This window comes from Penaeus chinensis, chromosome 27 (assembly GCF_019202785.1).
Source record: "Penaeus chinensis breed Huanghai No. 1 chromosome 27, ASM1920278v2, whole genome shotgun sequence".
NCBI lineage: Eukaryota > Metazoa > Arthropoda > Malacostraca > Decapoda > Penaeidae > Penaeus > Penaeus chinensis.
In genome coordinates, this window is record NC_061845.1 from 18,289,595 (window position 1) to 18,302,094 (window position 12,500).

Sequence of the window (12,500 nt, forward strand, 5' to 3'; positions counted from 1 at the left end):
AGGGAGTAGGAGGTTGAGAGGGTTGATGAGTGATAGGCATGTTGAATGTCCTTAAGAGTTTCTGAAAGAGGTGGGAGGTCTGAGAAACGAAGGTCTTTTTATGAGGGGGAGAAGAGGGGATAGACATCTGAGGAGCAGATGGAGAGGTAGGTGTAGGTGAGCATGCAGTAGATGGGATGGAACATGCAGATTGTCTGATGCGATGGGTAGAGCGAGGAGGGGGAGTAAGCATCGGGGAAGTGATAGAGATTGCAGTGTCTAGATTTAGCATGTCAAAAGAATTTAACTGGGAGAGGGAGGGGGTAGAAGTGGGAACATGAGTAGGAAGAAGAGATACTAGGGGAGATGAAAACATATTGGGGAGAAGGATAAGAGTCAGAATAAAGGACAGCTCTGTAATAGGGAGCAAGAGAAAAAACTCGTCGGTGTGCTTCCTGCCTAGCTTCGCGTAAAGCAAGAAGTTTGTATTTTCTGACTGCTACCATAGACTCGAGTTTGAACTTAAGGCAGCACTATAAAACACATTATGAGACCCTCCATAATTGCCACGCGTGCGTGATTAGCCTGGCCATTTTGAACGATCATAGCCAGGTTGAACAGTGCAATGTAGCATTGTACTGATACTGCATCATAGTCAATGAGACAGGTAAGCCGGTCGTTTTCACAGTCTGACCAATTCTGTCGTAGACAGGGCAATCAGCAGGGGTACAAGTATTAAGGGAGGAGTGAAGTCGGACAGGAAGAGATTTGTTAGGTTAGGTATAATACACGAACTTGGGATAAGGCATGAACAATCGGGACGGCTGCAGAAAGAAATTCTGCCTACTTGTGAGACATTGTCGGAATGTGAGGGTATTGTCAGCGTAATGGGCTGTTGGAGGGACCACAAAAAATTAGTCCCACTTAGCTCGAGTGGAAGCAGTCACCCACCTGGGTGGGTACCGTGGAGTGGACTGAGTTGACAGTAGGAATCGTGGAGGGAGTATTTGTAGCAATGTTCAGAGTCATGGTCAAAGAGGAACCAGTGGAGCTAGTTGATATTTGGGCAAACCTCAATACTCCTAATAAGGGTACGAAATCAATATTGACCATGATAAGCTTGGTGTATGTGGGGAAGATAAATGGATCACTCCTCAGGATCCCCATGAGGGATAAGGGCTAGATAACTAAATAAGGGAATACCGTGTCCATGACTCCCTGAGGCTTGAAAATGGGCGGAAGGTCCTGATATGACAATGCTGTTTGTTAGAGCTAGTCATTATCTCGTGTCAACTTTCATTCACGCAACCCGAAGAAGTCTCATCAATACCTTTCCACACCTGCGGGTATAACGGCGGGTATCTCAAAAGGTATCACCACAAGCGAGAAAATTACGGTTACATTTTGTTACCGATGTCTCTGCCTGCCGATCATGCCCACTCGTGTGGATAATGCAATAAAAATTCCAGGAAGGGATTAGCAAGCTTATGATGGGTAGATTAAGGGCAAGAATTCACCAAACATTACTATAACTGAAAGATTAACTTTGTTCTATTTTGGCGGGTAGACGTTCCCCTAAAACTTCGTCTACACGATCGAGCACTCCCCGAGGGCCACTAGATTAATCACTGTCTTCAGGAGAGTATGGGTTTTACTTGGCCTCCGCTCTAGGGAACATGCACGTATCTATTGTTTTATTACTTGTAGGCTAAACATGATCTTATGTTTTTTTCCCCATTCAGTTTAAACAATGTTAATGGTTAATGGTTAAACAGCGAAATAAATGTGCTAGGTACGAAAGGTCATGTAAATCTATAGGAGGGCAGTATCGGAAAGGGTAAAGAGGAGGTTGAGTTAATGATTAGGTACTATCGTAAACAGATTTAAAGCAATAGGATGGTATTGGAAAAGGTGAAGGTGAGTAAAGGTGGAGAGGGCGAGGGAAAGCAGGGGTACGGGTTGCAGTAAAGCGTGGAAAGGAAAACAGGATGTGAGGAACTGAAGGAGGGACATTACATAGGGAACATGGGGCGGAGCAGAACATGATATGAGATAGGAGTGCGTAAGGTGGATGTGACCAATTCGCAAAAGGGCAAGAGCCGTCTCCCATCGTCTGTTCGGATGAAATGAGACTGATCGAGAGGGGATTGATGTAATATATTGGTGAGAAGATTTGACCAGAAAGATTGCCATCAGGCATAAAGGAAGGTCTTAAAGTGAGGATAATCACTAGGGTGGAGCGTTTTTTAACTTTTTTTGAAATTCATGTGTGGCTAGTGTGGAAAAGGTGCCAAATGGTGAGAAAAAAATGGTGTTAAAAGCATTTTTCTCTAGGACAGTATCTTCTGTCCCCGCCATCTCATCAAAGTTGGAGAAATAAGGGTCTAAAATGGGTAAACTTCACATAATACCCCATTTTTACAACTTATTATGAAATGCTTGTGGCTAGTGTGCAATATTGTTTTCGAATTGCATATTAATAGCATACTAAATATGGAAGCTGTACAAATATATCTTCTGTCCCCGCAACGTGCTTGAAATATTGAAAATTTCGATTTTTTTGAGACAAATTTTTAAAAATTCCCAAAAATCAAATACAAAGAAACTTTCATATGGCTAGTTCCTAAGTTGTTTTACAACACTTATACTTTATCTGTGTAAAATTTCATCGAGATCAGTTAATATCTTCTGTTCCCGCCACGTCACTTTTAAATATTTAGTAATTATATTTATTTTTTATATTGCAAGGGATGTCAGTTCGAAGAATACTACAAAGGGAAATTACAAAATCGCTAAAATCTACTGATAAAAGTACAGAGGATCACTTTAGCTGCATAACAAACACACACACACAGTTACTAGCCTCCCTTAAATGGAGGGGGGGACTTAAATTTTTTTTTTTTTTTTTTTTTTTTTTTTTAGCTCGTTAAGGTATATCTAGAATAAGTATTAAGACACAGCTCTTCGCCTATTTCTCATTTACATATTGTAAATAAAAAATAGCCCAAAACTCACCACGAGGAGGTGGCTGTGTATCGAGTTCCACCCATTCTCCAGCCCAGCCACCCTACCATTGCTGGATTTACCTAGATCTTAAATTGCTTCTTTGTGTCAAACTTAGGTTTATTCTTCCTTGATTCCAATGTATTCTTAATGAATCCTTCTCTTTCTGCTTCTCCACAAACATGTTCTGATGCTTCTGTTACTAATTTAATTAATCTTTCAACAGCTTGTGTGTGACAGGGGATATCTTTGTAGTGTGATGATAGCATGCCTCCTGTCTGAATAAGTTTTGTTATTTCTTCCTGACTCATGTTCTTTGTTAATGGTGGTTCTGTTATTCCTGTGTTTTGCCACTTGATCATATCAATGAATGTACTGCTGTTGAAATTTAACTCAGGAATTTCAAAACTTCTGATTGCTGATCTGGCTAATGTTCGAGCCTTCAAAATTCTTCGCCATCCCAACTCTCTGATATGCTTTTGGTCGTCGTTTATCATAGAAAGTAAGATGTTTTCTGGATGGCCAAAGTACGCATTTCTCTGAATAACTGGATTAACTATTGCTTGAATATTTGCATCCAACATTGCAGCTCTTCTAACAGTATCATGAAGGTGTTTGGCTCCAAAAATAACTGATGGCTCGCATTTAATTTTGAACCACATTGGTGCATAAACTTCCATTATGTATTTTACTATTGCTATCAAATTTTCTGTGGATTTTCTGCTGTCATGTACAATGTACATCACACTATGTACAATGCTATCATCACACTACAAAGATATCCCCTGTCACACACAAGCTGTTGAAAGATTAATTAAATTAGTAACAGAAGCATCAGAACATGTTTGTGGAGAAGCAGAAAGAGAAGGATTCATTAAGAATACATTGGAATCAAGGAAGAATATACCTAAGTTTGACACAAAGAAGCAATTTAAGATCTAGGTAAATCCAGCAATGGTAGGGTGGCTGGGCTGGAGAATGGGTGGAACTCGATACACAGCCACCTCCTCGTGGTGAGTTTTGGGCTATTTTTTATTTACAATATGTAAATGAGAAATAGGCGAAGAGCTGTGTCTTAATACTTATTCTAGATATACCTTAACGAGCTAAAAAAAAAAAAAAAAAAAAAATTAAGTCCCCCCTCCATTTAAGGGAAGCTAGTAACTGTGTGTGTGTGTTTGTTATGCAGCTAAAGTGATCCTCTGTACTTTTATCAGTAGATTTTAGCGATTTTGTAATTTTCCTTTGTAGTATTCTTCGAACTGACATCCCTTGCAATATAAAAAATAAATATAATTACTAAATATTTAAAAGTGACGTGGCGGGAACAGAAGATATTAACTGATGAGATGGCGGGGACAGAAGATACTGTCCTAGAGAAAAATGCTTTTAACACCATTTTTTTCTCACCATTTGGCACCTTTTCCACACTAGCCACACATGAATTTCAAAAAAAGTTAAAAAACGCTCCACCCTAATAATCACCCGTGGCTGGAATACGTGAGAAACAGAGTTGATGTGGTGTGAACATAGAGGCAGAGCGTGCTCGAGAATCTAGCTGGGGATTCCGACATAACTGGGCACCCAGCAAAAACCTGACAGATTTGTGGCACGTAGACAGGTAGAACGACCAGTCCTGAATGTTACAGACAAGGTGGTTGGTTGGACTTTACGAGAGATGGTGAGTTACGGGAATCAGTAAAACCAGAGAAAGGGGAGGGTGGGAGAGAGTTTGTGTATTTTAAGGCGAAAAGGAGTACATACAGTTCTGTAGTAAAGACACGGACTCAGGCGGGAGGGGATATTTGAGTGTGCGAGTTGGAAAGACTACTGCGAAACCAGCACCGGAGAATGAATTTGGAGCCTTCGGTGTAAACATTGATACTAGAAGAATGAGTGGAGATATGGTCAAGGAAATGAGCGGAGGACAGAAGGGAGAATATCTCATTTTGGGGAGATCGAGATACTGTTATCTGGCGAGGGAAAGTTGTTGGAATCAAGCATATCAGAGAAGGGCACAGCGTCGAGAGAGATGGCATGCCTGACTCAGCATACAGGTTCTCAACTAGAGAGGTGCGGCAGGCAACTAGGGCTAAACTAAGACTGCGGTGATTTGTATTAAGATGAGCAAGAATGGAGGTTGAGGCAAAATGGTAGATATGGCATCCATAATAGTATTACATGCTTTTTCTAGGTCAAAGAATACAGATAATACGGAGTCATGGCGTGCAAATCTGGATGTAATACATCACGAGGAGTCCCAGCTTCGGGCCCAGGGGAATCCAAACTGGGAAGGAGAGAGATTGTGAGGTTCAAGACAAAACATTAAGAGAAAGTTTCTAGTAGTTTGCAAAGGCAGTGTACCCGATTTATTAGGTATAGGATGTGTAAGAAAATTCTCTTGGGAGGCAGATGATGTATGGGATATGACGAAGATCAGATGTGTGAGGATGGAAACTGAATATTCCAATGAAGAACTATTACCAATTAATTCAAACGAGTGATACACGATAAAGTTAGAGGGGAAGGAGCAAGGGGATGTGGGGGAGGTGGTGAAGAATTACGAAGGTCACTGTTGTGACATAGGATTCGCGTATATCCAGGAGGGAGAGGGATAACTGGTTACGTACTTGGAGTAGGGGGTCGGGGTGTCGGAAGGGAGCACGAGGAAGGTGTATAGAGGGGACATGCGAGTTGGAGGATGGATATCGGCAGTAAAGTGGGAATTAGCAAGATTGGAGGGTGCTTGTGGGGTTTGTGTCGATTTGGGTCACAATTAGTTTTGAATATCTGAGTTTCTACAATGGAGTTGGTTGGAGAGTTTTACAAAATTATGGTATTCTTAAGGGCAGAGGAGACCGGTGTAGAGGAAGTAGAGAAGAGGTAGGGGGAGATTTTCTGCCGCGTAATCAGGCTAGAAGGTAAAGCCCCGGGTAGAGTTTTTTGGTTCACAAGGCGATGTTTGTGGATTTCCTGAATGGTTAATGGTCAAAACAAACAAATGTACCTGGCATTCAAGATTACAGTAATCAATTTTGACCACTTTTTGCCACAATATTTCGTCATACTAATGATTAAGATAAGGGATGAAAAAGAAAGGAAAGGAGAAGAAAAGTTGGAGAGGGATAAAGGTCCAAGGGAGGGGTGATCCCCTACACTGGACCTCAGTCTCCGCCCCCTACGACGACATCAAGCAAGGGATTGGGGGGAATGATGATAATGTTACCATTATCACTTAATAACTACTATTTAACCGTGATAATGTGAATATCATCCTTAACAATATTACCATCATATTAATAAAGTTCTTAACGGCATCTAAAGCCGTCACTGCCAGTCGCAAGCCTCCATCGGCAAGTGAGCAGCCGATGTTCCCTCAATGGTCACTTAATTGTTTGGTAACCAGGTACTCCCACATTCCATGCACACTTCTTGCCGGCTCACATCCACCAGCCACAGGCAAGCTTGGTGTTTGCCCAGCTATCAGACATGAGGGAACAGAATAAAGCACCTCCATGTACAAGAACAAAAGCTTTGCCTAAATGTCTGCCAGGAACTGTTTGATTGTGTGGACATGTGGTAATTCTAGCAATCTTGCTGACCCGTGTTCAAGTCCCTCGGCGATAGTGGACAGTAACCCTGGCCATTCCTTGCATACTGGATAATTTAGATGCAAAATGAAATGGACAGTATGTCACACCAAGAATATCCATTGTAACAATTGGAATCAGACTAAATTATCATAATTATTAATTATAGTAATCTGGTATAAAATTAATTGGGTGTGTAAGGGAGCCTTTTAGATTTAGTTCTACTAAATATTGACATCTTTCAATCTCCTCCAAAATTCAAATGGTTACTTTGTACTTTTGGAACATTCTAAAAAAAAAAAAAAGGTACACTGATATACACATTTATTGCCGCGGAGTGACAATCGGTACTGATGTACTGATGTGTACTAGTACAAAAATTGGCAAGATTGAAATTACCAAATAGTATGCAACTTATTTGTTATGTACAAGTTTTCCTTTGGTCTTGAAGGAACAAGATTTCTAAAATTCACAGTTAAGACCTTTTGACAATAAATCTACAAATTAAAATTAGTCCTCATTCTCAGGTACATTTTAAAAAGCTACTTTCCAAAGGACCAAGAAAATATCAGCTTTTCACTTAGAGATTTTTATTTAGTTAATCTTCTGAGCCAGCCTGCGGTCGCGCTCCTCAGCAATGCTGAGCTTCACACCCTTGCCTCTTGGAAGGGAGATGTATGCCTTGGTGCCCTTGCCGATCACGAACACGTTGTTCAACCTGAAAAGGAAATTACATATTGAAAATTTACTGGACAGGAGACTTTAGGCTCATTGCCTTTCCTGAATTTACTTTTCTGACAAGATCAATTAAAGTGCTAACTTTCTCAAACAGAATACTATGATTGCATATAGCTTTCAATTCCTACAGACACTTTACCAGATCGCACACATTTATACTACTAAAATTTCATACAAATTCATGTCACCATGTTGGGTAATGCTGAAAGAATACCTAAAACCCTACCAGCGACCGTCATGGTTTTGTTTCTCTTGCTTCTTTTTTGACCACCCAAGACCTCAGGAGTGCAAAGGGTGGCTTCGATGTGAAGCTGGATTCAACTTGTGTCAAGCAGCAAGTTTTTCCTTTATATTTCATTGTTAACTAAAAGCACGCACCCGCACGCACGCACACACTTATTCCTTTACTAATTTTCTTCCATAATTCTAACACTGAACTCAAACTTTTGCATCTAGGGGTTTCAAATGTTATAAATCTATAGAAATGACTAGACAAATAAAATTTGTTAAAAATCTCTTCACAATCCTGACAATCCAAATTCTTGTATATATGCCAAGATTTCTAATCTGAATTTTATTCAGAAACTCAAGCCTATCTAAGCCTATCCATATTTTATACTTGGTAAAAATACAGAAAAGCAATTCTTACCTGGTGGCGAAGGTGTGGCCAACAGTATCCTTAACATGAACAATATCGAAGCTACCAGCATGACGCTCACGGGACACAATGGTGCCCACACGACCCATGTTACAACCAGATGTGATCATGCAGAGGTTGCCTGAAAAAATCAGGCATTTCATTATTGCATTGAAAAGTGCTCTGTAATTTACTATATAGTCAAACATTTATATGTCAATGAATCTATTTCAACCGTCCAAAAGGTTTATTTACCATACCCTTAGATAAAAAAAAAAAAAAAAAAATAGCCATGCTCAAATTCAATCCAATATCAATGGAAAACCCATCTTAACCAAGTTACTAGTATTCAATTCTGAACAAAACCTAGTTTGATTGTACTCAAATTAATAAAGATAAACTAAGTGCCAAAATTATGTTGCCATGTTGGGTAATGCTGAAAGAGTACCTACAACTTCTCCAGCGACCGTCATGGTTTTTTTATCTTGCTTCTTTTTTGACCACCCAAGACTTCAAGGAGTGCAAAGGGTGGCTTCGATGTGAAGCTTTATAATAAAAGTTCTTTCACAAGACTGTTTTATGTATGCACATTTCATTTGCCCTTTTTCTTTCCCTTTTGATTGCTAAAGTTTCCCCCCCACCCAAAGATGTTCATTATCTTGTCAAAAAGGACCATTTTCTTCAACTTTTCCAATTTCTTGAATTCTAGGGGGTGGGGGACGAAAAAGTTAACCCATGGCACTCGGGATAGGGACATTAATTGGTTTTGGTTTTGGCCCAAGTTTGAGGGTCAAGATTAATAAGGCATACTATAAAGCCAGCTTGCTACTCAATGATACTAAGCCTTGAGACAGACGTATGGCAAATAACTGAAATCAAACTTCTCAAATAGTATGCATAGCAAGCCATACTTTGCCTCTAGATGCAAGAGATTAACATACACATCAAGCATGATAATTATGAAAGAGGTTACATTTACAAAAGTTTGTTGTGGCAAAGTGTAACCATTGTAAATCTCTTTTCTCAGCCAGGGGAATTCTTTAGGAAAATACGCAAGTGAAAGACAGAAAATAAAACCGCAATATCCCAGAACCACTCATTTCTAATTGGCAACTTTAGTGGGTAGCTATTAAAGGGCTACTAGATATTTTTCTCTGCTGCAGATATTTGAACAATTACAAGATTGTTTTAGCACAAGATACAATGTCAAATTACCTGTATCAAACTTGATCAAATCCTTCATCTTCTTCTTCTCAAGATCAAAGAGGATGGAGTCATTGATCTTAATGATGGGGTCAGGGTAGCGCAGGGTGCGGCCATCCGAGGTAGTCAGGTAAGGGACCTTCTTGGGGCCAACACAAACCTTTGTAACCTTGCACAGCTTGTACTGAAAGAAAAAAGGAGATTGATATTGGTTCATGGGATATTCTATTTCCTAACATTTTAAGAAGCTTGAGGATAATCATTTGTTGTTGCTACAAACTGTTGAGATTTGCACTGATCCTAGTATCTAAACATTTCCAAGAGTGCTGGTGTTCAAATTCCATAAAGAAAGTTACCTAGTTAAATTGTTTTTGACAAAACCAATGCAGGAGGCAACTGTTCTATTCACAATATTTACCAATTTTAACCAAAAGCAAACAGTTTTAGTGTCACCATGTTGGGTAATGCTGAAAAGGATAGGTGTAGCCATATCAGTGACTGTCAGTGATTCCTCTTGCTTCTTTGTTTAACCCCTTGCCGACAGGATAGACATGTGCTATGCCCACTGTTAGTACTTGTTTGATTATTTTTACACACAGATGGCTATACTTGTACTAAGTCACCTATGAGCCAGTTACGAGTTCTGCCCGTCTCGCCCGTTCACCCTTTTCTTTGATTTACAAAACATTTTACGTTATCTTACTCTGCTGTACTAATAATAAAAAAATAATATAATAATTATAATGTTTATAATAAAAATAACACCATCGATATTCATGGCACTTTTAGAAAATACGTTTTTCCCGCCAATTCAAATCATGTATGGTCACAAGGTCTACTAATCGACTACTTTGTGGCTAAGCACTAGCAGAGCCAATTATGGGCAGACATTTCACAAAAAAATATGGAAAATGGGCACAGCAGTTTCCCCCCTTTTTTTTCATTTTCCCCGGCAACATTGGGTTAACCATACAAAAGACTGACTTCCTTTAGGTCTTCTACTAGAAAAACAAGCCCTTCTCAGATATCTTATGGTAAGCTATCAAAACTGAAGTTTAGCATTTCTTACCTTGGCTTCCTCATCAGTGATGCGGTGAGCAATGAAACGACCCTTAACGTCATAAAGGATACGGAAGTGTTCGCCAGTCTTCTGGATGCTCACCACATCTGCAACAAAATAATTGTTTTAGTACAGCCTTAAAGATTACCCCTGCTGTACACATTAAAAAATAAGGTTTCTATAACCCATTGGCAACGGGTATAGAAAACTATAAAAAAAAAAAAAACTACGCTCTGGCGAAACCACGGCAACGCGCCGACTTTGAGCGCGTGAATTCGGTACATCAAGCCGAATCATTGCCTCGGGGCGCTTTGGTGCGCCGCCGCGGCGGACAGCTGCACGCCACATTTCAAGCGTATTGTTAGGACACCTATAGGCGTGACCCTGTCGCCATTGGGTTAATACAAGAAAACTTGTAAGAAATTATATTCTACACTAGATATAATTGAAAAATTGAAGTGTAACCATGTTGGGTGATGCTGGAAAGGCAATGTGTGGTCCTCTCAGCGACCGTCAGGGTAGTTCCTCTCGCTTCATTTTTTGACCACACAGAAGACTTGGTGACTTCATGTATGCCTTCGATAGAAGCTTGTCTATCCTAATCATTTACTCAATACCTAATACAAGATATTTCAGTTAAAGATACCAAGAGCGACGCACAAAGATAAACTAAGTCCACAAAACCCCACAGCCAGAGTTCTAAATGTTGCTTTTTCAGTAATTTGGAAGAAAGTGCCAATGAAGGGGGGTACAGGGGGATTGCCACCCTATAAACAAGTTACAGCCAGTCCATGTTTATAGCCCTCAAAAAAAAAAAAAAAAAAGCTTGATTTGCCGGGTACAGCTATACAAGTGGCAACATGCTACAGCTTGTTCAGCAGGAAGTTTGGCTACAGCCAGAAATCAGAGTTTATGACACCGTGAGATTTCTAATATTGATGGATTAAGGCAATAAATAGAAGGTAGGAAACCTTAGGTTTGCATTTTTTTATTAGCATGATAGCCTGGTTTTGGGACATCTCTGGAGTGTGTCACTCTCGGTTACAAATACCAATATTTTAATGTAATGACCTTAACTGTACACCTTGGTGACAATACCCATACACCTGCTCATCTACCATCTTAATCTTAGACTACTTCTATTTGTGTTTGAGCAACTTACTGAACATACTGTTAAATGAAATTCCTAAATTCTTAAACTTACCTTTAAAAGCCCCATATGTACCATTTACCATCAATGTAACATGACTAACTTGTAAATTATGATAATTGGGCCCACTCCTAATTGCCAGATTTCCCTAGTCAGTGTGATACTTTAACCTTGCAAACACCAAAAGTGACTTTGAAAAATTTCAGTCCAAATATTATATTGAACGCTTATATGCATAATATGCAAGCACACCAGGTTTTGTAACCTGCATGTGGATAATCAGACCATATGGCACGAGACTTATTTTCTTTAGAACATAGCATGCATCGGTATACTCTTCTCTCCCATGTTACCCCAGTGAGCAATCTTAACCACATTCCACCTGCTACACAGCAGGTTAACACTTGCTTTCAAGAGGATGTAGTCCTATAATGAATAAATACCACAATGGCTTTAGAATACACACCCATGAACCCAGTGGGGTAGTTCTTGTCCGTGCGGATCTTGCCATCGACACGGATAAGCCTCTGCATGGTGATCTTCTTAACCTCATCGTTGGTAAGTGCGTACTTGAGTCGGTTACGCAGCAGGATGACAAGGGGAAGGCACTCACGCCTCTTGTGAGGGCCAGTGGAGGGTCTGGGAGCAAAGACGCCTCCCAACTTGTCCAGGAGCCATGACTTGGGGGCGCACACCCGCTTGCAGTGGTGCTTTGGTCCTCGCTGGAGGGGGTTAGAGTAGCAATTAGAGAAAATTAAGGTCTTCCATTCTTAAAATATATTTGTTAAACTATACAGACCGTACACAATATATATAATTATTGCATTATCCAAATTTAGTATCCATTTACAGTAACATAGGATAAAGCCACAAGTTTATTTCTCATGGTGTGTTTCCATGTTGGGTGATGCCAGAGAGAACACAAGTCCAATTAGCGACCGTCATGGGGCTTTATCTTGCTTCATTTTTGAACATGAGAAGACTAGCAAGTCTAAACACGTCTTCGATGAGAAGCTTGCAACATCAAGGTAATCAACTTTATAATACAAATTCACAATCACCAGTCTGCCCAAAATATCCCTGAACACCAAATACACATCACAGAGGACGAGATTCTTTGAAAGGGGAAGTACATTTACA

General features: G+C 40.0%; 1 protein-coding gene across 1 annotated transcript in view; it reads right to left on the bottom strand.

Annotated features, from left to right (window-relative positions):
• Positions 1-7,145: 7,145 nt before the first annotated feature.
• Positions 7,146-12,500, bottom strand: part of LOC125039616 (40S ribosomal protein S4-like) — a 6,075-nt gene continuing 720 nt past the window's right edge. The window contains exons 2-6 of the mRNA XM_047633763.1: positions 11,827-12,082; positions 10,220-10,317; positions 9,163-9,334; positions 7,960-8,089; positions 7,146-7,290 (exon numbers count right to left, since the gene is read on the bottom strand). Coding sequence (XP_047489719.1) covers positions 7,167-7,290; positions 7,960-8,089; positions 9,163-9,334; positions 10,220-10,317; positions 11,827-12,082 — 780 coding nt within the window. The 3' untranslated portion in view covers positions 7,146-7,166. The remainder of the gene's footprint in view (positions 7,291-7,959; positions 8,090-9,162; positions 9,335-10,219; positions 10,318-11,826; positions 12,083-12,500) is intronic.